The sequence below is a fragment of the Thamnophis sirtalis genome, unplaced genomic scaffold (assembly GCF_051295495.1).
Source record: "Thamnophis sirtalis isolate CommonGarterSnake01/CBP01778 unplaced genomic scaffold, rThaSir2_p1.2 scaffold_5, whole genome shotgun sequence".
In the NCBI taxonomy this organism is placed as follows: domain Eukaryota; kingdom Metazoa; phylum Chordata; class Lepidosauria; order Squamata; family Natricidae; genus Thamnophis; species Thamnophis sirtalis.
Genome location: NW_028261385.1, coordinates 109,456,816 through 109,483,668, shown reverse-complemented (window position 1 = coordinate 109,483,668; position 26,853 = coordinate 109,456,816). Strand labels below are relative to the sequence as shown.

Here is a 26,853-nt window from a genome sequence, read left to right as displayed (position 1 = left end):
AAAAAAGAAATAAGCATTTGAGATAAATATTGAATTGTGTTAGATTAAGTATAAGCAATATCAAAAACTTCTGCCTATAAGTGAAGATGAAGAAAACACCTTTCCTCAGTGCTATTCTTACCATAAGATCTGGTCTGTTAAACCAAATTTTTTTTAAAAAAAGAGTATTAGTTGTCTCAGTATAAACTAGTACAAAAGATGGCCAGAATATTACAGGACCATTGTCAGAAGAAGCAGTGCTATGTTAGATGGATTAATCATCAGATGCTGGGAATAAGAAGTCCCTGGAAAGCTGAACAGCAAACTAAGTACCTCAGAACCAGAATAGTAGCCTCTAATTAAGGCACATAGAGAATTAATGCATTTGCTGCAGGCTGGCCACTCAAACTCATGTGCCTAAATATTTATAAACTGATTAAGAGTGACAAACAACACCAAGTCTTTCATAGTAACAGACTCACCAACTAGATTCAAGAAGCTTTTATTAATGCTTACATTCTAGTCAGAGAGCAGAATTATTGCTTACCTGAACAATACCCAGAGTAGCAGAAGTAACTGGGTCAGAGAAGTCACCACCAGGAGGAGATACACTGAATAGAGATAGGAGAGAGAAAAGACAGAAAGGGGAAATCACAATTAGTAGTAATACTTACATCAAACTGAGAAGGACCATCAGTTGTACAGTATGTTTACAATTCACCCTTTAGGCTTGGATTTCCTAATTAAATGCATTTTTTTCAAGCAGAACTCTGAGCTGCCGGTTTAATGTTGAGAATGTTCCATTTGCAATGGGCAGAGAAAATACTTGAACAATTTGATTTATGACTGTAGTTCCTAAAATATATCAGAGACATTGCATAGTATTCACAGAAAAGTGAAAAACTATGTTCAGTATCAAGAAAATTACAACTTTAACAAATTTGGAGACTGTTCTCTATTTTTTTGCTGTCTTGAAACAAGAAAGGTCTTATTTATTTTATTTATGTAATGCTCCCCATTATTTCTTTGAGTTTCACTTTATGAACAAGCATTTTTAATTTCAGGGAATGTTTTCTATATACGAGATGGTCAGATATCAGGCCATAGTGCAAAATAATATACAATGTACAGAAAAACAACATCTTGTCATTAATTTACTCACGCTCCAACTATGCTAACGCTTCCTTCTCTCTCTGGATTCCCCAGACACTTCACTCTACCAGCCCGTTCATAGAAAGAAGCTAGACGAGCACCAAGGTAGGCTGGATAACCACTATCTGCAATCACCCAATAAAATGCAAGTTAGCTTCTCTAATGACAAGAAAATTCAAAACTTTTGAATCAGGTTTTTTCCCTAAAAGTTACAAAGAAAAAAATGCATACCAGCAGGCATTTCAGCCAGCCGCCCTGAAATTTCTCGAAGTGCCTCTGCCCATCGGGAAGTTGAGTCAGCCATCATACTGACATGATAGCCCATGTCACGAAAGTACTCAGATAGGGTAATCCCTATGATCAATAACAATTACAAGTCAAATATTACATAGGAAGTACTTCACCTGTAATGACTTATGAGAAATCTTTCAGAAGAATTCCAGAATCTAAGATTTGTATCACAATGTACAATTGATTGTTAGCCATAAGAAGAATATTCAATTGCTCCTTTGAGTTCTTCCTTTTCTTCATTTTAATTAAATGCTGGAAACAAAGTATGTGTTTCCCATTTTGTTGCACAAACTCAAAACCAGAAAAGGGTCAAGTTTGCAGAGGACCCTGAGGGTGACATGTGATCTGCTGGATGCCCTCATTTGGTCTAAAATACTGTAGTGCTTGGGGATGTTTCATGATTTACTTCTTCTCACCAACCATTGCACTGTATCTTAGAATTAGCTTTCCTTAGTTTGCATTTTCCTTGATTTTTCTTTGTATTGTTTTGTACAATACAAAAACTCTTAAAGAGGTCCTCTTTAGTCATGATTTTTAGATGCCTATTCACTTAGGTTTGGCTTTGTGTGAAAAAAAATCCCTCTAAGGGATTTATACGCAATAACAAACAGTTTAAATCTGACTCAGTATCTATTATAATGATATGTGGGAAAGTCTCTGGGAGACAGGGCAAAGAGCTGCTGTCTAGGGAACAGGCAGAAAAGAGACAGCATAGTCCACAGCTATAAAATGTGCAGAGCAAGAAGTTCAGAAGTGACCTTCCTGTAAGAGTGACAGGAGGAGAATTATACTTTCAGACTTGCAAGATTCTATTAAGGTAGGTTTTTTTTTTAAGTATAAGTATAATCTTTATTGTCATTGTACTTAAATACAACGAAATTGGTTTACAATAAAGAAGAATTTTCTGCTTGTGTTTCCTGTCTGGTCTACCTGGTAAGGCTGTCAAATCTATAACTAATGACCTCAGTGTCTTTAAGGCCTCTACAATAGAGATAGCAAATTAGATCTCTATAGCAAATTAGATCTCTATAAGGTTACCTTGCTTGCCCAATCAACTTCCCTTGGCAACAAGACACTACTATTACAGTTCTGTTTTTATTCTACATTAATGGCAGTTCTTGATTGTAATCTTTAGTGATACAGGTCAAAGATAAATTTACAGGCAAATTATTATAAGCACCTTTTGAATTGGAGAAAGCCAAAAATGGCTGAAAGACCCAGAAACAAGCATTGTCAATACCATCTTTGTTTCCACATTTCTTACCAGTGTAGATAGAGGCTTCTCTGGCAGCAACAGGCATATTGGAAGTGTTTGCTACTAGAGCAGTTCTCTTCATTATACTTTCTGTCTTACCATCAACTTCCATAGTCAGCTACAAAGACAAAAGAAAAATGGAAACAAAAGGGTATTGGTTTTCTGAAGGAAAAATAAAAATAGATACTGGAATGATTCACAAATTTTGACTCCCAAACAATATCATTATCCTATTACAATGCGAAAGATACAATATTTTTGCACAGATTTTTAAAAAAGGATTGATATGCCAAATTTAAGATCCTGAATCATGGAAATATAACAGGCTCAATTATGATAATAGTGAATCTATCCTCAAAAACTGAACTCAGCCAAATAGCCCTAAAACCATTTTGATAACTGACTAAAATTTCAGTGCAGAAATTCAGAGGAAGTACATAAAATGAACCGTAGTCTGTCTAAGAGTCTGTTAAAATGAGTTTGTTAGTATTTAAGGTGTAACAACACTCTTTCTTTTCTTAAATAAGAGTTATCTTTAAATTAATTTCATTTAAATTCAATTCTAAGAACAGAACTGCTGCTTCTGTTTTTGAATTTCTGTAAAATTTAGATGACTCCTAGACTTTAATATTTAGCCCTCCTTTTATCAATAATCTCAAGTTGAGATACAAAGCAGAAAAATAAAACAAAACAAAAATGTACCGATTGATTCTGTATTTTTTACCATTTTTTTTAAACCAGCCATTTTTAAAACTGTCACATTTTGAATCAAGTTGGGGATTTTTCCTGCACCTGGGGACTGCACATCTGCTTAACAGTTTTGGATGTATAAAGATTGTAAAGTATACAACCATGCAACTATAGAGCAGTGTTTCTCAACCTTGGCAACTTGAAGATGTCTGGACTTCAATTCCCAGAATTCCCCAGCCAGCATTTGCTGGCTGGGGAATTCTTGGAGTTTAAGTCCAGACATCTTCAAGTTGCCAAGGTTGAAAAACACTGCTATAGAGGATGGGAGTGAATGTGGTGGTATCCAAGAGCCATTAAAATTGGGTTGGGGGCTCCACTAAAATAAGGTGGGATTACATCTAGCTAGCCTACAGGTTGCCCAGTAAAATGTTTTTGTGAAAACAGGTTCTTAAGGCAAAACAGGTTTTTCTGCTCATATTAAGTGGATAGCCATAGTTCCATAAAAACAGTAATAAAATACAGTTAAAATTTTTACATAATAAATCTGCTAAAATGGGTTAGGGTGGAATAGGATAAGAATAGAATAGAATAGAATAGAATGGAGTGAAGTGGAATGGAATGGAATAGAATAGAATAGAATAGAATAGAATAGAATAGCTTTATTTGGTCAAGTCTAATTAGATACATCCAGGAATTTGTCTATTTAAAAGATTTTAAATAGTTTTTTAATTTAATTTTTTTATTTAATTTTTTACCAAGTTATTATTTAATCAACCAACTTCAAGTACCAGAAACAAACATGTTTGTACAGCTCATAAAACAAATATGGATATTTCAATTATCTTTTTAAGGGAACTAAAAAACCCAATATATTTTTGGGAAGCTTTCAAAAATGTTTTTGATTTCCTCCCCCCCCCGGGAAATCCACACAATTGCTTAAATTAAACTGCAACATGGAGACAGAACCTCCCTCCTGAACTCTAATTTGCACAGTATTGCCAACTCCCAGTACCAACCTCTGGAAAATCTCTGAGCACTTCTGACATTTCATTTCCCCGTTCACCACAGCCTACATAGATAATAACATCACTATTGGAATACTTGGAAAGGGATTGGGAAATAACCGTCTTTCCACAACCAAACGCCCCAGGAATAGCAGTAGTACCTCCTTGAACACACCTAAATTTTAAAAACAAAGTTCATATTAAATCAGAAGAAAACATCATGGAAAGTGCTGTGTAACAGAGAGCTTTGTAAAACGATCAGCAATTTATAATCTCACTTGGCTGGCTCCAGCCCATTTCTTTCCCATATTTTGGAAGGCATTCTAGTTCTTCCCATTCCAGAGAAAACTGCTGTAGTGACCCAACTGATATTCCACCCCCAAAATCTTCTCTCTCCAGGATAGAAGATAAATAACCTGGGCCTATAAAAAGTGAGCAAATTCTATCTTTGTCAACGTAAGGAGCTTAACCTTGAAGAACTCATTTCTAAATTCCTTTTGTTTGGGTTCAGAAGAAAGTTGGAACCCTTACTTCTGGATAGGGGAGTTCCAGAAAATTGAAATTTATTACCACTCTGCAAATAAGATATTGAATAAAAGAAGTATTACATCTTTCTATATGTATGTATATGTGTTTAAGAAGTTCTTATCTTTCCAAAGTCGGTAAAATGAGGACTTGGATTTTGTTGGGGGCAAAATGCTACATTTGTAAACAATTCAGAGGGTGCTGTAAAGCACTATGAAGCAATATAAAAGTCTAAGTACTATTGCTATTTATAAATTTATAAAAGATTTCACATATCAACTGAATACTTAAGAGAGAAAAAAACCCAGAAAATTCTTTGCTCTAGTTTCTGTATTGGTCTGGGGGGGAAAAGAAAGAAATACACTCCATTTAAAACATAAAGTCACTCTTTTCTCTAAAAGTCAATGTTTTATTTGAAACTAAAATTTACCAAGATGCCAATTTTACAGTGGGAATTTGTTTCATATTTCTATGCTGAAAGAATATGCATGTTTATTTTTGGCTTGCTCATTGTTTTTCCTGCCTCATTAGTCGTACTCCCTTTTTTCACTGCAACTACAGTGTGAGGCAGCCTGGAAATCAGAAATGGCTCTGAGAAATGGCTTACTTGGTGAGCTTTCAGTCTGAGAAGAAATCACGTTGTGTTATAAAATAAGTGTGATTCATGAAAAATAAAGAGCACAAATGATCACTTTCAACAAAAAAAGCAGACAGAAACAACGGGCACTTACGGAAACAGTGCATCAAGGACTCTCTGACCAGTTAAAAGAGGGTGATTTGCAGGTAACTTTTCTGTGACAGGACGGATCTGACGTACAGGCCAGACCTGGACCATTGAAAATTTCTCCTTCACATCCTCAAACTCCAGCTCCAATACAACATCCTAAATGAAAGCAGCAAAATAAAGATCAATGCAAATGACAGAGACTGAAACAAACCAATCTTGTAAAATACAAGACTAAAGCTAACTTCACTAGTCAAATGGGAACTATGTTAGTAAAGTGGGGACTCAAGAATTTATGTTGAGTAGAGGTAGGAGGGCACAGAAACAAAGATGTACCATATTTTTCGGAGTATAAGACACATTTTTCCCTCAAAAAAGAAGCTGGAAATCTGGGTGCGTCTTATACACTGAATAGAGCATTTTTTGCCTCCCGAATCCCTGTCCCTTTACCAAAATGGCCGTGCATAGCTTTTAGGAGGCTTTCAGAGTACTCTGGGGGCTGGGGAGGACAGAAATTAGCAAAAAACGGGCCATTGTTTGCTCGTTTTGCCCCCCCCAGCCCCAGGAGCACTCTATAAGCCGCCTAAAGGCTACCCATGCCCTTTTATTTGACAAAAAATGGGCCCGTTTTTGTGAAAAACAGGCAGTTTTTTGTTCATCCCCCCCCCCCCCTCTCCGAGCACTCTACAAGCCCCCTAAAGGCTATTCGTGCCACTTTTTTGGGGGAAAAAACCCGGGCTGTTTTTGGGAGTTTTGCAGAGTGCAAAAACTTTTTTTTTTAATTTGCCTCTTCAAAACCTTGGTGCGTCTTATACTCAGGTCCATCTTATACTCCGAAAAATACGGTATATTTTCATAAAGCTATGCTCACCATAGCAATTCAGGGCACCATGAAGGCTATCTATAAAGTACAAATAATTTAAAGCTATTGACTCATTAATACTGTAAGATTCCTCACAATCATGTTGTTTCTCCTCAGAATTGGTTCCGCTATACACTAATTTCAGTGGGGTTTATAGATAAATACAGATACAGATACACACACACATGACTGTCAGGGAAATTAGAGAGGAAGGTTGTTATCTATACATTTTTCTAATTCTTTTTATCTCAAACTTGTAGCAACCCTACAATTTAAGCAAGGATTTATAATGAGAAAATGCAAATAATGGGAGGTGTTTTCCTCCAATTTGGCACCAGTCTAAAGTAACAAAACCCACATATTATTTAGAACAGGCAACAGACTAGCAAACTTAATTAAAAGAAAAACTTACGGATGCATCATAATTTCCAGGTGGAGCAATGTATGTTATTGTACCTCTGTTTCGTGGAGGCAACATGATTTTGTGTTTGATAAGGGAATTCTCATTCACTAGGCCATAGATATCGCCACCTGTAATGTGGCTACCAACCTGCAATTAAAAGAAATATTTAAATTACAAATCCATGCTCTAAATATGAATGTCTACTATAAAGATGAGTGACACATTGAAAGTCAAACACCACATTCCCTTGGAAAAAGTGATTGAGAACCTTATATTGAGAGTCAGCAAATGCCGTTTCTCTTTCTCTAATAACACAATGTAGAGCAGGGGTGTCAAACTCAAGGCCTGCGAGCTGGATCCAGCCCATGGGATACTTAGATCTGGCCCATGGGGCTGCCCTGGAAACAGCAAAGGTCTAACACGCAGTGCCTCTGCCAGTGAAAATTGAGTTTCTCCTTTTGTTTTGTTTGTTTTGCTAACCTTCTGCCAGAGAAAATGGAACTCAGGGTGATGGTCCCAATTTTTGGCCGTGATGGCCTCATGCAGCCCTCTGCCATCGAAAATAGAGCTCGGGGATACCCCCAACGTTAGTGATGTTGAACTGGCCATGCCCACCCCAGCCACGTCTATCTCCCCCCACCAAGGTCAAACATAACCCAGATGTGACCCTCAATGAAATTGAGTTTGACACCCCTGACATAGAGCATTCCCTTAATACAGATGATGAATACTGTATCTTAAAAATGTATCATCACAAGTGTGGAGATATAAAGAATATATAGTACATATATAAACAATGAAAACATACACAAAATACTGAACATATGCTAATGTAGCTCTATAATCCATTAAGACAAATCCTTATTTTGGTGATATATAGCTTTGACTTATACTAATGGTAAAGTTACCTTACATATCAAGAAATATCTTAATATTTCAATACAAGTTCAATAAACAAAACAATAATCTCCTGTTCCAATAATAAATGATTATCACACAATCAGACTTCTTCATAATAAACAAAAAGCATTTGAGACCAAAGTAAAGCATAAATAAATATTAAAGTCATTAATGCTCTAAAACAAAGAAGGGGGCAATAAAACTCCCAAACAACTGGGAGCTACACAGGAGAAGACCCTGTCCTATAGTATATCAGAGGATAGGTTTTTGGCAGAAGGGCTAGTCTTCCAGATCTTAGGATGCCTAAGAGATATTTGTGGGACAGCTGATATCTCAGATAGTTACATCAAAAATCTTTTAGGGCTCTGAAGGTTCAGCCTCCCTCAGAACAGCATGAGGCTTTCAGGAACATGTCCCACACTACAGTTCTGATAAATTTCTGATACTAGGTGAAGACTGCAATCACACGTAAACTGGGAAAAACACAGTGCACTATTATCATCGTGCTTCTTGTTTGTTTATTCCTGACTTACAATTTCTACCATATGATGTTCTTAGTATCCCTGAACACATAACCTGACATATTCTCCATTAGATGCTGGCTACCCCAAGACCTTGCACAAATTTCCTGAAGCAGGTGCAGTTTAAAGAGAAGTCTCTTAGATTGTTCATTACCAAAATGGTTTATAATTTTGAGAGACAACGGTATGTCCCTTCTGATATGTCTGTTTATGTGCAATTGAGTCACAAGGAGGAGGATTTTTTTTTAAAGGGGCATATTTGCTAGTTCAAGACTTTTATGAAGTGATGCAGGACTGGGAGGAATGGCCATGGCATGAGAAAGAGCATTAAAGTTATAGGGCCATGATGGCAAGCCTATAGCATGTGTGCCAGAGGTGGCATGCAGAGCATTCTCTGTGGGCACGTGCGCCATTGCCAGCTGCTCTTCCGGGTTCCGTTGTGTGCATGTGTGCCAACCTTCGAATGCATGTCGCATGAAGACCAGCTGGCTGGGGTGCATGCACATGCCGGAACCTGGAAGAGAGCAGCTGGCCAGCGCACAAGTGCGCTGGACCAGCTGTCCAGTACACACATGCGCACTGGAACCCGGAAGAGCAGTTGGCAACAGTGTGCATGTGCCACTAGCTGGCTGCTCTCTTTCAGGTGCTGGTGCTTCAGTGTGTGCACATGCGTGCACACGAATTTTGGCACTCAGTGTCGAAAAGGTTAGCCGTCACTGTTATAGGCTGTTGTAAGTAAGAGCTTGCAGGGAAAGAAGATCAGGATGTTCTTTGGCCTTCCTTCATTTCAGGTTGTACTCTATCCAATTAAATTATGACAAAGAAGGTAGTTCTTCTGACATAAAGGTTATACTTTTAATGAAATTAATTCATAGTGAAATGTTTAGCTTCTAAAATTAATTCTGGTGAAAGCATCAATCAGACTTGTTGATAAAAGAGAGAAAATTTGTCTCTTCCAGTTCTATTGGTATAGCAGAAGGCAGGAAGATGATGACAATGATTTCTACAAATTTCATCTTGTTGACTAGGAGCTCCATCCAAGGGTCTGGCAATGTATGTTACTGTAATGTCTGGAGGATGATGACAATGTAGGGATGGTGTGTATCACAAATGTATCTACTGAGATTGCTCAGTCATGAGCAACTCAGAATTGCATGCCCATTCTGGTGATCACAGATCTGCCTAAATATAATTTTCATCCATTCGAATAGAACAGGCCACATGCTAAATTTGATAGTCTCAAGATGAGGAGAGTTCTTTTCGATTGGATTGAGATGGAAACTCAGTCTCAGTTACAAACTTGCAAAGGGTGAAAGATCAGTTAAAATGAACTGATAGATCCAAATGTTTCCTGAATGAGTTTGGGGAATTTCCCATCTCATCTGAAGTTCATTTGTTGAAGTCGTATAGGAATGTGCAAAATATTTGAATCCAAACAATGTAGATTTGAACCATCCGGTTTGAAATTCAGAACAGTCACTGATGATTTTGAAAGCATTTCAAACTCAAGATGCAATGTTTAAATTAACGCAATCAAGAAATATAATTATAACAGCTGATGGATGCTAATATCTTGTTTTCCATTTTAGTGTGGAAAATCCTTTTTCAAATATGTGCCAAACATCTACTGAAATATTTCAAAGAACCCAACATAACTTACTCGCAGATTTTTTATAGGAGTGAAATCCCATTTGATATCTCTACTCAAAGCTGTCACATTTACTCCTCTGGGAATGTATATACTTTGAGTCCGACTACTAATGTCTGTCAAAGGTCTTTGGATACCATCAAAAATGGATCCCATGATACCTGGGCCAAGTTCCACAGAGAGAGGTTTGCCAGTGCGAAGCACAGGATCTCCAACTGAAACACCAGCTAAAAAATTTGTTGAGGAAATTACTTGGGAAAACAGAGTCAAATACAACCTGTGTTGGTGTAAATTTTTGTCTGATGATGAGTCAAAGATTCATTATTAACAATCTAAACCAAACATTTCATACATAATTCATGTTTGCACTTATAATTTTCTAAAGAATTTTAATTTTTGTTAATTGATATTATACATAAGAATATTATTAAATGCTTGTCGTTTAACTATAATTGTTAAACCACCCATATTTTATCTTTCCATTACTTTATACACTCTAAACTCATAGCTTAAGCTAAAAAAATCTAAGTTGCATATCAGCTAAAAGGATACAGGTTTCCTCATACACCTGGATAGTAGCCATGTCGCCCTCCAACCGGATAATCTCTCCTACAAGCTCACTATTGCCAACTCGTACCAATTCATACATAGCAGCTCCTGCCATGTTGCAAGCAGTGACCACTAAGAAAAACAAAGAAAAGGATTATATAGATTGAATTATGATTCTAGCTAATAGTAGCTTTGTATTTTCTTCACTATAAATTTTATCATTTGGCCTGAAAGAATTAAGCATTATTTTTAATAAATGTGAGGATAGGATTCACATCTAGTGTTTTCTGAACATGAGCTCGATTAACATTATTAGACATGCAAAAATAATAATGTCAGAAAAAAGATGGTCACACTGAAGTACAGAAACTCTAGTGTACTCCTTTGGAACAGTAATGGACAAGAAATTTCACCTCTCTGCTCAGCTGCTAGCTCACTTATTTAATTAAGTTCAATTAAGTTCACTAAGAGCTCTATTGAACTCTTTACAGTAATGCAACTTTCCACAAGATAGATCTAAATGGGCTACTAAGAGAACCACATATCTATCTTCTGAACTGATAAAGTCATTTATTTGTCATTTATCATAGAAATTGGATAGAATCCTTCAGTGAAGAGAAGAACTTCTGAAACTTGGGTCAGACTTTATCCTGACTGGCTTGCTTTTGTAGCCAAGAACTTGAATGATGCCTGTTTGAGAGAGAGTATATTAAAAAACTTTCATGAAAATACATCAGTATGAGCTTTAGTAACATGCATCATTGTACCTAAAAATTCTGGAGAGAACCATCAAGAATACTTACATATTCTTTTTCTTCAATAGTATAATATAAACAAGTGATCGACAAAGATAAGGTACACCAGCCATACAACAAAATCACAACTGAGATAATTAAAAGCAGGTGAAAGAAAAGGAGGAAAAGAATCTAATAACAGTAAGAAAAAAAATAATTGTTTCTTAATCTGAGAAATGTATGGCTAGAGTAAACTACACTAAAAAATAAAATAAATATATATCTTAGTTTACGTGACAGTTCTTTGATGTTGCTTTCTGAAACATCCTTTGTTTCAAATTTTATATGTTAGTACATCACCACTATCCTCTCACTTCCAATTATTGCAATATTGATGAAAATAATTTGCTAAGCTGTTATCCTATGCATATTAATATGAACATGAGTAAACATGCATAGAACTGTATTAGTCTCTTTAGAACGATATACTCTATCTGTAACAATGGTTTGTTGCCATTTGTGAATCTGCTTTACCAGGTCATTATGCCAGAAGGTTTCAAAACTGAACTGCCTATAATTTGTATATTTTCACATAGAACAATGTAAGTTCTCAGTTCCATTCCAATAACAGTTCAAAAGGAATTACGTCATCATAACAGGTTTGGAAGAAAGGTTGTGTTGTATTGTAGCTTGGAAACAGCAAATGAGTCGTTAATTGGAAGAAGGGATGAAGGACTTCTGAGAAAGGTAAGGACTACAAATGAAATACCAGTACTGAGACTAGGAGGTACCCATTAAAGCAAATATCTAATAATCTGAAAAAGAATTTTATGCAAGTGTATTTTATGTATGCATAAGATAGGAATCAGGATTTTACACATGCTTTGAAGCATATAAGTAGTCCTCAATTTATGACCAGTCATTTAATGTAAATGTAATCATAAAATGTTGCACCTGCCCTCCCCCAATCACATTATCCCATTTTGAGTGCTTGATAATCTGTTCACATTTAAAATTGTTGCCCAGTGCCTTACAATCATGTGGTTGCCAACTGATTCCAATCATTTATTGTCTATCATTTGCAATCTTCTCTGCCAGCTTTATCAGAAAGTCAATGGGGAAGTTGGCAGGGAAGATTGCAAATAGAGGTGATGTTGGATTTGTGGCCAAGTGCACCAAGGAATTCCCCTTTCCCTCCATGCAGGGAAGGAAAATCCTCCCATGTGCTGGAGGAATGGATCTCAAATCTGGCAGAAACACTTGTAAACACCATCATTCTAAAAGGCTCAGAACAGCAAAAGGCAAACATTTAGGCCAGAATCGTGTTTTATTCTGTTCATGTCCACAGAGAGAATAGTACCAAATTTAAAAATCTCTCCATCATAGTGAGAAATTCTCATAATGTTTGCTATGTAAAAGAGGAAGGCAGAGATTTCTCAAAGAGAACAAAGCACCACTTACCAGGTCCTGAGACTCCATAGACAAAGCCAAAAAAGTTTTCTCTATCTTCATCACGGATTTTGGGGAGTTTAGAGAAATCCATCTTAAATCTTCAATAATCTGGAAAATGAATGCAGATAATAGGACATGGGAGAGAGAGAGAAAGTATTTAATCTTCAAATTAAATCAAATTATCTTGGTCAGTATCTAACAAAGCAGAATGAATACCATTAATCATTACCACTATTAGAGTTTCTGAGCATAACTTACTTGTGTTGCAACAAATAATGTTACTTGTAACATTCCCTCATTTGTGATACTGTAAATTAATTAATTTGCATTCTCTTCCTATGTTCCCCTTGACATGTATGGAATACGATATGACTATTTAAATGCATAAGTATTTATATCTGTACCTGCATCCTCTCAGATCTGCAGTCTTACAAATTACACATCTGAGTATTATATGAAGTGTGAGGTAATGCATCCTAACAAAATAGATGAAAGTATAGATAATCAATTATAGCATTGCCTATGGACATATATCTGTTGAGGGCCTCAACAAATTATTATCATTTATTTCTGAACCACAGCAATTACCCTTCTCAGAAATGGAGAAAGCAAATGCATAAAGCAGTGATGGCTAACTTTTTTATAAAGGTGTGGCAAAACTGTGTGTGTGCACACTATTGCGCGCACATGCCCACCCACCTGTGCATGCACGAGCGACTCCCGTTCACGGTGGGGGGGGGATTTTCACCCTCCCTAGGCTCCGGAGGCTTTCCTAAAGCCTGGGGTGGGCAAATAACAGCCCAACCGGAAATTCGGGAACAAACTTCCAGTTTACCCATTGGGCCGTTTTTCACCCTCCCCAGGCTACAGGAAAACCTCCAGAGCCTGGGGAGGGTAAAAAAACAGGCCCACAGGCCAACCAGAAGTTTGTTCATGAACTCAGTAGGGCCATTGGGCCTGTTTTTTGTGCTCTGGAGGCTCTGGAGGCTTTCCTGAAGCCTGGGAAGGGTGAAAATGGCCTCCTCTGGCCCTCTGGAGTCTGGAAGGCCAAAAATCAGCTGGCTGGTGCACACATGTGCACCAGAGCTGAGGGCTGCCATACTGGTAAATATGGCTCTGAGTACCATCTGTGGAACACATGCCATAGGTTTGCCATCACAGGCAAATAGTATTACTGCTGACAACCAGAAAAGACTGCATTGTCTGATGCAAGCCTTAAAATGATGATGATGCTTTAACTATCTGAACAGATTCTGCAAAACATTTCTTTTCCATTGTTTGCACAGCCCTATAAATAGGTCAGCATCTGACTGTCTTCTGATGGAAAATCAGGTGGAAGGTCAGGTGATCAGCTTTGGTGACCTAGCAAGCACAGTCAGTGGGGAAGCCAGATTCACTTAACAACTGTATAACTAACTTATCAACTGCAGTGATTCACTTAACAACTGTGGCAAGAAAGGCTGTAAAATGGGGCAAAACTCACTTAACAACTGTCTCACTTAAACAAAATTTTGGGCTCAATTATGGTGTCAGTCGAGGACTATCTATACAAGCAGGTGCATCAATTTCAAGTGTTCAATTACTGATCAAGAAGTATGAGGAAATAGATTCTCTTTTGTGTTGTTTGCAATTATTTGCATTGTATGTCCTTGAAGCAGTATTCTGAATTCTTGAAGAACTTTGAAAGTAGCCACAAATCTAGAATTCTGCTATGATTCTGCATCATGCTACCAGCCCCTTATGTGAAAAATGCCACAGGGGACATCCTAGTCCAGGGCTGTAAAACTGGCGGCCTGCGGGCCAGATGCATCATGTGCAGGCCATGCCCACACTGGTTCCACAAGGGCAAAAAATGTCGGAATATGTCACAAGACGTCATGTAACGCAATTGAGTTTGACACTCATGTCCTAGTCCTTTGTGAGGCATCAGTAAGTGAAATGCGAATGAAGCCCTAGAAAAAGAATCAAAGGATCAAACATATTTGAAGAAAGAAGTACTAATAAAGTCCTGCACCTGGAAAACAAAAATGGCAGAAATACAGGAAGATGATCCTAAATTTAAGATGCTCCCCCGGAAAAAGATAAAACAAAAAAAATATTCTTGGATATCCAGATTCCCTGTCAATATATGCTTGCCAAATCCAACCAATTCTACACAATTTTCTCTTCCCATACAAAAAGCTACATTCCAAAAAAGAGCAAGGCCAGTACTAAAAACAATTAAGAATTAAATTGATTGTTTATAACAAGGTATTCTATCTATAGAGTAATTTAACACCTTCTGCAATCTTCCCGCCATTCCATGTCACACACCATCCAATCTCAATCTCATGCACAATAAATGCGGGCTCACATTTGTGAACCAGTAGGGAAGGTAAGTGAATTCCACCCTGAAATACATATATATCATGGATAACATTACATATGTAGTTTCTGAAGTATTATTTACACTGAACCAGAACATCCTGCCTGATTTCTAGATTTCAACTGCCAACTACTAATCTGCCATAAACAAGTGTTCAGTATCTTGTATTTGAATTTGTTCAACTCTGAACAGCCAAAAAAGTACATTCCCCATTATTCTGAATAATGAAAATTCAACATTAAAATAACTGCTAGTTTTTAAACACATTTCTGCACTATTTAGTAGACTAGAGACTGGCAAGATGATGATTACTGGCATCAGTATCTTCCCACAAATTGTACTGCACCAGTTAAAATACCTAACATCTATGATTTTTTTAAAAAAACTCAAAAACCTTTCAGCAACCGGAATTATTTCAGACTGATGCTGAAGAAATTAAGCAGCTTAATTTCCACATAATTCTGACCCATTATAGTAAATATAACATATACATTATGTAACATTCTCAGCCAATCAAGGAAAGAGAAAAGGGAAATGGAAAATAGTTCTTGTTGATTAGAATGGTGTTCAAGGACAGAAGGAAGACAAGGTACACAGATTCTGAATGGCGGAGAAAGGATCAAGAGGCAATGAGATGGTGGAGAAAAACCATGCAAGCCATGAAAAATAAGTTTTAAAGGGTGGTTGTGAGGGAGACAGAAAAAAGAAACTAGAAATTTTACATTAAGAGAATGCAATGTATAACATGACATGTTGATTGCTCCAGGTCTATTTTAAGTATATTAAATAACCAATTTATAATGCAGTGCTCTAAGAAGCATACCAATATAAACCATTCTCTATATAGAATTTCCCTATCTCAAGGTTAAAAGTACCACTTCGTTTAGATATTATTGTAGGATAATATTGTGATACCTTACATCATTTGATCTGATACTTTAAGAGACTGAAGCTTTTATAGTAGTGAAATTATATTTCTCAATTATAATTCACTTCAAAATCAATCTCTTCCAAAGAATTTTATAGTAAAAATACAAGCTAGATCTTACCTTAAATAATGAAAAAAATATCCACCAAGATTATAAAGTTATAAAAGGAGTCCCTTAAGTAATTAGAAACTGGAAATAATTTGCTTTGTCTGAAACTCTCACAAATATGTCAAAAAAGAGTTTACACACATACAGCTGAGAAATAATCACTTGACGATGACTCATCAATTACTCCACTAGACTGTTGCAGTTGCAAATATATTGTTAGAAGACAACTAGCTTCAAGGTTTGTAAGACTTTCAGTACGGTGTATGTAGTCCTCAACCTACAACCTTAATGGAGCCTGACCCCTTCTCTCTGATCTGGTTGTTAAACACTGTGTGAGCTGTTAAGCACAGCTTGGGATGCTTTAGGGGTGGAGGAAGTCCCAGGTGGCCTAGCACAGGCACAGATCCACCTTCCTCTACCCACTCAAGGCCTCTTCCAACCCCTGAAATACTCCACTTCCCTCCCCTCAGGCTTCCCACAGCTCTTGGGTCTGTTTCCCCCTCAATAGATCCCCGAAGGCCTTCCTCCTGCACCAGGTCCTCACAGGGCTTGGGCCCCCTGCCCTGCTCTGCCCTGCCCACCCCAATACCCATTGCCATAACACAGTCTTAGGGAAGCAGAGTAGATTATTCCATTCCTGGGCTGTATGGTTTAGGGACACTAAGAGATGGAATGGCCTTCCTTCCTCAATATGAGATTGGCAGCTCTGGAGATCTTTAGAAGATAAGTACCCGATAGGTGTAAGGGGATGGGGACCCAGTGGGAGGGAAAAGCAGGCACAATGCGTGTAGGGACCCAGCAGAGCAGGATGGCAGAAGGAAATAGGTGGTAGGTCACTGTTACATCCCTGCAATTGGTTGTAAAGGTGAATGACCACTTGGGCATGGCAGCAGCCATAACTTTGAAATAGAGTCGTAAATATCTTTTAGGAAGTCTGTCATATCTCTCAATGGTCACTAAGTGACCAGTTGTAAGCCTAGGACTATCTGTACACTAATAAGATCTACCTATCAAAAACAGGATAAATCTGTCATAAACTCAATAGGAATTTAATAAGTGTTTTACTATATAGGCCCCATCTTTTGTTACCTTGATTAGAGTACAAAGAGGTTTTCAGATCATACAAAGTTACTTGCTGTACCTTTCTTCTTCACAGGTAAAAGTTAATAGCTGAATAAGATTTTTTTTCACTTGGAGAAGGCATCTATCTACTTCTTAGCAGTGTTTACTGTATTTAGTTATGTTGGGATGGTCCAATGACATCAGTATAAAATGGTAATCCAGCTATGATAAAATTAGACACACATTTTCACATAAGAAAATATATTTCAGGTGCACAAGAGATATGAACATTGTAGCAAATGACACTATATCAAGTCAGACCAAATGATTAGCAATATTCCATGCTTTTGGACATACCTGGAATCAAGTGTATTTTTGCATGGATTTTGAAAATTCAAAGTCAATTGTTATAAACTAATTCAGCCTACTCGCGCAGATGTTGCCATTCTGTTTTTCAATATGATAGAGCTAAAATTATGAAATTCTGTTCTAAAGTTGCTACTTCTGGGAAACAACTACTGGTATGTGCTGATATTTCACTAATCATGCTGCTGAATTCTTTAGAACAGACATAGAACTGAAATTTGCAACAGATGTTATATGCTTACATAATGCTTGTATTCAATGGACCAGAATGCCCATCAGGGATTCTTAAATGCCATATGGATGATATTTTTTAAGCTTTCCATTTAAATACTGATATTTATAAATTAAAATTTTTAATTAATATAAATCCTTGCTTTGATATAGGAAATCTACATAATGTACTGTTAAAACTGAAACAAAAGTTTAAGCTTGGGAACTGCAATATAAAAATATATAAGCATTTTTCTCCATTTCAAGTTCTTTGGTCTTGGCGTCATTCTCTCAGAATTTTACTTACTGGTAATTCTCTGTGTTTAGAATACATTGACACAGTATATTTTATACTATTTCTTTATTAAAATTTACAATTGTAAAAAAAATCCAGTTTTCTGACAGTCATGTGATATGAACTTTTAAAAGTTTTTAGAAAGTAACTGTGGATTGTTGCTACTTAAAATAATTGCAGCAAAATTCAAATTTAGAAATGTCTTTCAAAAATCATCTTATATTAAATAGAAATGAGAAATATTTTGAAATACCAGACATCCATTAAGAAGATTAAAAAGCAGATTACCTGGCATGTTTAAAGGAGATCAATCAATTTTTATTACGGCCACAGTCACAGACTAGCATTATAAATCAAAGCATTAAAACGTTACTAATAGTAAAAAATAAAAATAAAAGACAGACAGAACAATGTATTGATTTTGGTGGTGGTTTAACAGTAGGCAGTTAAAGTTTGTCTAATTTTACATACAGCATAACAGAATTTGGCCACATTCCGAGAAACTACTTCATACTGATCTTATAACAGTAGTTGCCCTGTAAAAAAGATAAGTATTTCCCGGATATTTTATAAGGTAAGATGTTCCTGAGCCCTTAAGGCCACGATGGAGAACCTATGGCATGCGTGCCATAGGTGGCACGCGGAGCCATTTGTTAAGGCACGCGAGACGCTGCCCTATCAGCTGACTTCGGCCTTGTTTTGAGGCCATTTTTTGCCCTCCTTTTGTGTTTTTATGTTGTATGCCGCCCTGAGTCCTTTGGGAGAAGGGTGACATATAAGTCCAATAAACCATAAACCAAACCATAACCTCTGGAGGCTTCCTTGAAGGCTCCGGAGGGCAAAAACCAGCCCTATGAGCGAACTGGAAGTCAAAATTCCTGAACTTCCAGGTTCCCCGTAGGTCCATTTTTCGCCCTCCATAGCCTTCAGGGAAGCTCCTGAGGTCTCCAGAGGGCATCCGAGGGGACGGCGAGGGCTATTTTCACCCTCCCCAGGCTCCTAGAAAGCCTCTGGAGCCTGGGGAGAGCAAAAAAACCATGCCAAAATCGAGTTTTGTTTTTTTTTGCACACATAGCATTATGGGTATGGCACACCCGCGCACGACCTCCCCTGCATTCCCCCCGCTTTTGGCACGGGAACCAAAAAAGGTTCACCATCACTGCCCTAAGGGAAAATGCAGTATAGCAGGATGTGAGCTGTAGTTTCAATGGCTCCTTGTCCACAGGGGCACAGTCGCAGCTCATATGATATTCTTTTTGTACTGGCCCTCCCAAACTGCTGTGAGAAAGGTGTTGCAGCACGCTAAGGTTAATGCCCTTTGTATTTTGGGGACCGTTTGATATAAATATCTCACTGCTTTAAAGGGGTAATTTGCTCAAATAAACTTTTATGGGAAGAACAGCCCAATCTTGTTGGATTTCCTGATCTTTAATACGTTGTTTAAGTACGTTAAGTGTACACTCATATCCCACCATCAAAAGCACTTGCCTGGAGAAACCAAGATACTGGAGTTTGTTTGAGATGGTCCATGGTTCAGGTTGATTCAAAATTGTCTTCTATAAGGAAAAACCTCAAACTTGTAGGGAAAAAGAATAATTTAAATCAATGTACCTGTTTCAATTTTGGCTAGTCTTGCCTCTTTCCTGAGTATTACATTTGGGACGCAGTGAAATATGGCTCTTATTAGGAAGTTGGATTGCACCCTTTCCAGAGGAGTAAAGTCCCAGCTGAGCACCACCGAGTTATTATGCATGAGCCTTTGCTAAATATAACTTCGGTGCTCCTGGAATGTACTGTGCTCCTCTGGGGGGGGGGGGGGGACAAAAAAAACAAAATTGGTACTGCTGTGTTTTGGGCATTTTGGATGACACAGTTTTGATATGCACTGTGTTTAGTAAAGATATGGGTTAAATATGTTTTACTATACTAGAATTTCTCCAGAATTATTTTTTTCTAGTAAAATGGATTGTTTGAATTTCATACCATGTGTATTGCTGAAATGCTAACATGTTCACATTAAAAAAATATTTACAGTACAGTATTAGATACTTAACAGCTGTCTCTCAAGAGAACAGAAATAATCATGCTGATTTATTCATTCTTCCCATCTCTGACACAGACAAATTAGTTAAAAAAGGCAAAATGATTAATAGTGAAACATCCATGCATGATCTCTATCAGTCTGATACTCTGACTGAATTGTTCCATTCCACTAAATGATAAACTACCATCAAGGTCAGTTTTCCAAAGTCAAATTAAAAGAAGAGTTTATGGATTTTATAACAAAATTGTCCATAATCTAATAAGTACCAGTATCTTTGGAACTAAATTAAATAAGCGGAACATGGAAGTGAAGTTGCCATTTCTAAACCCAGCAACAGGCTCTCTGATATTCAGCAAAGCTACCTGTTACTCCATAGTTTCAACTTAAGCAAGTGTAAGATGTGTGGATCAACTTCCAGATTTCCCCAGCCAGCATGCTGAAGTCCACATATCTTAAAAACTAGCAAGGATGAAAACTGCTGCTCCTTAGAATTCAATGGCATTTGGAATTTCCAAATATTCCACAAAAGGTAACAAAATACTCAAGTCACAGAAAGGAAACCATTGATGCTCAAAAATATTCAACACGGGCAAAACATGGATCTTTATTAACCCACAGACACTATGAAAGTTCAATACAAAAATTATAACTGTTGAAACATATATCTCTGTGCACAATAAACTTGCATAAAAAGCCAGATTTATATGTCGGCATCTTAAAGAATCAAGACTATACAGCCCATTAAAACCAACATATGGATAACATGACTTTTCATAAGAACATTTATATAAGTACAGTCACCACCAAAAAGACATGAACACAATACTGCACATAAACAAAAATGATAAACCCGAACTCCCGGCCTATTAAAGAAACTCAGAAATTCTAAACAATGTTGAAATACCATGCTAAGTCATGGTTTACTGAAAGAATATAAATGGCTTAATTCATAAAGCATACTAAGCCATACAGTATTGTTTACAAAGCTCAATGGCTGGATTCACACATACACAAAACCTTAGTTGCATGGTAATTCTTCAAGTCTAAACAAATCCCTCAACAAACCAAAAGCACACTCACAAAAACAAAAGTATTTTGACAATGCTGGATTTGAGAGGATATCCTCTGGATATTAACAAAATAAACTAAGATAAAATAAACCTAGAATTGATTTTACTAATTTGTAAGACAATTATAGTCATCTACAAGGGTTCCGCAACACATTATAACACCAGTGACTAACCAATGGTTAATATAGCCATTGTTTACTACCTTAAAGGTAATGCTGAGGTTTGCACAGAATATGGAATATAAATTAATTATCTAGATTTATACATATTAATAAACCATATTTTAGCTTAAGATGTTCTGTGAAGTGAGCTTCTGGACTCATGGTTTATTAAATGATTGAGTAAATCGACTCCAGTAGCACTTGTAAAGCTAAATCTCACAGATTTGTTCAATAACACTGTGCTATAATAAATCTTGACTTGGTTTACAATTATGCAAATACTGCTCTAGACTTTCAAGTTAAGCAGGAAGGAAAAGGGGGTTGCAAAAGATCACATGACTTCAGGACACTACAACTATCATAAATCTATGCCAGTTGCCAATTTTGAATATAGGGATGCAACAATAGTCATAAGACAAGCCATAAGTCACTTTTTTCAATACTGTTGTAACTTCAAATGGCTACTAAATGAATAAAATGCTAGAAAAAAAACCCTGTATCATGATTATGAAGGAAAAAACAAAGAGGTAGAGTTAGGTTTTATTTTTGGCAGGGAATTAATTTTTCTATTCTAAAAAACTAATAAAATATTAATGCATAATATATTAAAATATAGTTAAGGAAAAAATAAAAAGCATCCTATACTTTGGAGCTTGGTCTTTGTTCTGCTAAAAATGTATGATATGGGAACCCAGACAGAAAAGTTCTAAGATACAGAAAAAGAATTATTGGTCTTGCTCATATGGCATGCTTTGTCATGATGTGACTTGGTTAGTTTTAGTTCCCGCTTTCTGTTCCTGTAGTTACAGCAACTACACTAAGAACATGCCAAAAAAATATATGGGGTTTGGGAAGAAGGAGTACTGGTTGGAAACCTGGTAACACTATGAAAATGGGTTACCTAATAAAAGATAAGCATTTTAATATAAACTATCATTTCAAACCTGCTCAATTATTCAAAGGTGACTTGGATCCTATTTGACAGAGCCATCTCCAGTCTCACAAGGACAGCATTCTGTTCATTTGATTGAATCACACTCAGTAATCTGGTAAATCAACTGGCGAAAAAATTTCATGGGACTCTATTTGCAAAGACTTTGCCCTTATTAATGCAGTGAGGTAGAAACTCTTGCTCATGTTCTCATATGGTATCCCACCCAATCATCTCCAAATCTGAGCCTCACACTGATGAATTTTATATTTATTACTTTTTAAGATAGGCTAACACCACACACAAATATTTTCAACAAATCATTGTGGAAAACCTTAATTGGAATCTGAACTAAATGGTAGAAAATGTGCATGTCAAGATTATCCATATTAAAACCAAGAGGCAAAACTTGACGCAAAGGAAACTTAAAGGACAAGAACAAAATAGACTATATTAATTGCTCCTTTGACCATTTAATCTCCTTTTTTGTTTCTCTCTTATTATAATGACAGATAAATCTCAGCAATTAAAAAAGTTATCAAGGAAAAAATTCCTGGACAGAATATAAATAGCGAAATGCAGCTTTATTCTAAATGAAAGGCAAGAACAGCCAATGAATAAATCTCAAGACTATTAACGATCGACATATTTTTGTAATTGTAGCCTTAGGAAAACACACAGAAAGCTTAATAGAATCAATTGGACGTCGCTTGGGTTAATATGAATAAAGCTGAAATAACATAACACAGAAACCAACGGAATCAATGGGAAAGGAAGGAACTAGCCGGCATTATTCCCCATCTTTGATTGCAAACGCAACGACACACTGCGGAGGAACGGGCTTAAAGGGATGAATGAACCAGAACCCTTTTGATCACCAAGAGGCTCACCGAAACAGTAATTTGCTCTCCGAGGAAGGGGAAAAATCTTTCGGCCGAGCGCAGATGTCAGCTCCGCCCAGAGACGGCAGGCCAAAGACTGAATGGAAAGAAGAAGAACCTGCTGCGCCAAGGAAGCTCCCCTCCCTCGACGGAATTGCCCTGCGAGGAAGAAAGCACAGCCCCCGCCAAGACACACGCCCGTTCCGCAGCGCCGGCAGCAGCTGATCGACGCGCCAACCAATCGCGGCGACCTCCCACTTCCCCCACCCTTAAGAACGACCTTCCCTGTTAAGTCCAACGCGCTTGCGCCAGAGGAAGTGACTTCACGTATTTGTCGTTTGCTTTGGTCTGCGGAGCCTGTAGGTCGCGCCCGTGTATTGCATAATAACGAGAAAGCTGTTAACGCCGGTACATCGTTGCCATCGTCCCTTGTCCTTTGAAATGAACAGCGACAGGCAGAGGACGGGAATGGAGAAGAGTGGAAAGAGTTCGCGCGTACACCCATTTTTTAAAAATAAAATAAACCGGAATTCCATGACTTTGTACAGCACGCTAAACTTGATTTGCAAATCTTAGCAAGGCACACATTAAAGCCGCGTGTGGCTTGAAACATAGCGTGAATGCAATTTAGTCCTACAACGAAAACGAATGACAGTGCAGAGGTGGACAATAGTTTAATTAATCCAAATGTCACAAAAGGTACAATATGTCCAGAATCCTTGTTTTAAGAAAAATCAAGGGCAGCAAATAAGTCTACAGTTTGCATGTTGTGGCTGTAATGTCTGCAATTTCATCTTATAACATGCATTGTGTTTATACATGGTGTTATTCATTCGTTGTATTATAGTGGAGTATTCCTTCACACAAAAGCAGTTATAATTCACATATTAGAGTAAACCATGGCTTAGAAATAACCCCTAAATTTTAACATGCTGAACTAAACAAACGAGGTTTTCACTGTCATATCAACCTTGACATAATGTGATTTGTTAAATTGGAATAATATCTTTGGAAAAAACTAATAATAAGGAATATTTACTTTCAGTGAAGAATATACAATATGTAAATTAGATCTGCTTTTAAAGATAGAGAATATAAATAGCTTAAATTCATACAATACACTAAATGAACAAACCAAATTATGACTGTTCATTATTCATTAAGCCCAATATCTGAAGCTGCACTTTCACAAACATACCCATGAATTATGTTATGTGAATACAAATACAATTGGATTTGAAATGAAACCCAAGCAAACCAGGTTTTTTGGCATATGTGAACCAGGTTAATGACGATTTGTGGAACATCTTAAGCATTGTTAAAGCTAGGAAATAACCACTCCAGCTAACTTTAGGATTTATAAATCAGTGTGTTTGTAATTAAACTTTTAAAGTTTAAGACACTGGCTGGATTATGTTTTATTGCTTATGTTTGCATTATATTGAATTCCAATATGCCATGGTCACTCTCACCTAAAGTTCCAGCAATTTCAACTTCCTCTATCACTTCTTCACTATTGGTAAGAATTAGATCCAGTTTAACTTTTCCTCTAATTCCCTCCTCTACTTTTTGGATGATAAAGTTGTCCACTAAGTTGGTTAGGAATCTGTTCAATCTCCCACTTGCTGCACTGTTTGTCTCCCAGTTGATATCAGGGTAGCTAAGTCTCCCATTAATATGGTGGTATGTTTCCTACGTATATTTGTTAGCTGTTTAGCTAAAAGTTCATATATCTTCTGTGTAGTATACATCTATAGGAATGTCATTTTTTCCCCTTTTATATTGACCCATATAGATTCCAGGAGGGTCTGCAGTTATTTTCTCAGCCCTCTTTCTGGTTTATGTGGTATACAGATCCTCAATGGAAGGCAGGCTGGTTGCAATTGTTTTTTCTGCAGTTCTATCTGTTGAAGTCTGTAACATGTCCTGTTCGGTTGCTGTGTTAAACCAGACAGTTTTTGAGATACATGTGACAAACTCAATAATTATTCTGCAGAACTGTATCAGCAGATCCTTGGGCAATCTAAGCTTTCTGAGTTGATGCAGGAAGAACATTCTTTGTTGATGATAGTTCTAATGTTAGATATCCATTTTAAGTCCTTGGAGATAATAGAACCTAGAAACTTGAAGGTTTTTACTGTCAATACTGTGGGCCAGTGGTGGATTGCAAGTGGTACGCCCTGGTACGGGTGTACCGATGCCTGCCGGGAGCACCAGCTACGGTGCTCTGGAGGCCCCACATATCCTCCTTACCTGTATTTGAGCTCTTCCGCACATATGCATGGAGCGTACAGCACCTGTGCAATGCTCCACCGAGCAGCTGGAGCATCGCAGAGGTGTCACAGAGGCGTTGCAGGAGGTAAGGATGCATGCACACGCTGCACGCATTCATGTGGACGCTGAGTCCCATTGCACCGTTCCGGTTGCAATGGGATCCGGAACTCACCACTGCTGTGTGCCTAATATTGTAAAAGGTGGTAGAGTATGAGAGCTTCTTCTAAAATCTACTATCTTTACAGTTTTAAGATTGTTCAGCTCCAGATTGTTCCAGCTGCACCCCAGGGCCAGTTGATCTACCTCCCTCTATATGCAGACTCATTATTGTTCTGAATGAGACCAATAACTGTTGTATCTTGTGAAAAATTTCAGTAGTTTAACAGAGGAATCCTTTGAAATACAGTCATTAATATATAGAGAAAAAAGGAATGGAGAGAGCACACAGCCCTGGGGGGTTCTTACGCTAATTAAACAGGCATTCAATGTGATTTTACTTAACTATGCCTGCTGCTTCCTATCTGTTATAATCCATCTGCAAGTGTGGTCAGACACAGCTTGTTGAGTCAGTTTAGAGAGGATTTCTGGAATGATGGTGTTGAATGCAGAGTCAAGTGTAAGAGACTTGGCTGTTGTTGGTGTATCTGGCAGTGAATTCCTCTCAAACCTACAGAAAAACACATTCAGGTCATCTGTCAGTTGTTGATTCCCTTCAGCAAGGGAAGGTTTGCTGAAACCAGTAATATTTTTAAGACTGCTTCACACATTTGCTGGTTCATTTGTTGATAGCTGATTCCTCAGCTTTTTAGAGTAGCTTTTCTTTGCTGTCCTGATCTCTCTTAGTACATTCCTGGCCTGATTGTACAGCAATCTCATTTGTTTATTAAATTTACAGCAATCTAATTTGTATCCAGGGTTTAAGATTATTTTAAGAAACCATGGATACAAATAATGGATAAGGCATATGTTTAATTTAAAATATGCCTGGATTCAGGCCTAAGTATGTTTCTTTAATATATTGCTCATTCATTATGGTTTGTAAATCATGAGCCAGTCACATGCTAGATTAGCAAGTCTGGAAAACTACAGTACTTTTGTATGAATTTGTAAACTTTATTATAAGCTACAAATAATTTTCTAAAAATCCAAAATAACTAGTACTTCAGGTTCAGACGATGCCTTAAATTCAAAAAGTCAGGCCTAAACATCGTAAAATATCACAAGAAATTGATTTCTTACTGTACAAACACAACAACACATATTAAACTAAAGTACGAGTTCGTGGCCATGTAGAGGTCGTCCGAATGTTTATAGAATAATTATGGAACATCTACTTCATTAAAACCTTTTTTTAAATGAAATGCGCGTTGGTTTTTATCTTTTTGTTTACTCTTTCGAAAAAGAGAAAAGAATATGCTCTATTTCGCCAGAAGGGACCTACCGCATATCGAACCCGGAAACGAAACAG

The 26,853-nt window shown here is 37.2% G+C and overlaps 1 protein-coding gene across 2 annotated transcripts in view; it reads right to left on the bottom strand.

The window, feature by feature from the left end:
- Positions 1 to 26,845, bottom strand: part of ATP6V1A (ATPase H+ transporting V1 subunit A) — a 37,119-nt gene extending 10,274 nt beyond the window's left edge. The window contains exons 1-11 of one of the 2 annotated variants that reach the window (XM_087716514.1): positions 26,827 to 26,845; positions 12,699 to 12,797; positions 10,507 to 10,635; positions 9,967 to 10,181; positions 6,895 to 7,032; positions 5,628 to 5,779; positions 4,384 to 4,546; positions 2,687 to 2,795; positions 1,363 to 1,485; positions 1,142 to 1,256; positions 527 to 590 (exon numbers count right to left, since the gene is read on the bottom strand). In XM_087716514.1, coding sequence (XP_087572640.1) covers positions 527 to 590; positions 1,142 to 1,256; positions 1,363 to 1,485; positions 2,687 to 2,795; positions 4,384 to 4,546; positions 5,628 to 5,779; positions 6,895 to 7,032; positions 9,967 to 10,181; positions 10,507 to 10,635; positions 12,699 to 12,780 — 1,290 coding nt within the window. In that variant the 5' untranslated portion in view covers positions 12,781 to 12,797; positions 26,827 to 26,845. Of the gene's footprint in view, positions 1 to 526; positions 591 to 1,141; positions 1,257 to 1,362; positions 1,486 to 2,686; positions 2,796 to 4,383; positions 4,547 to 5,627; positions 5,780 to 6,894; positions 7,033 to 9,966; positions 10,182 to 10,506; positions 10,636 to 12,698; positions 12,798 to 23,120; positions 23,359 to 26,826 lie in introns of those variants that run through there. The other variant, XM_087716513.1, reaches the window with a different exon arrangement.
- Positions 26,846 to 26,853: the final 8 nt, after the last annotated feature.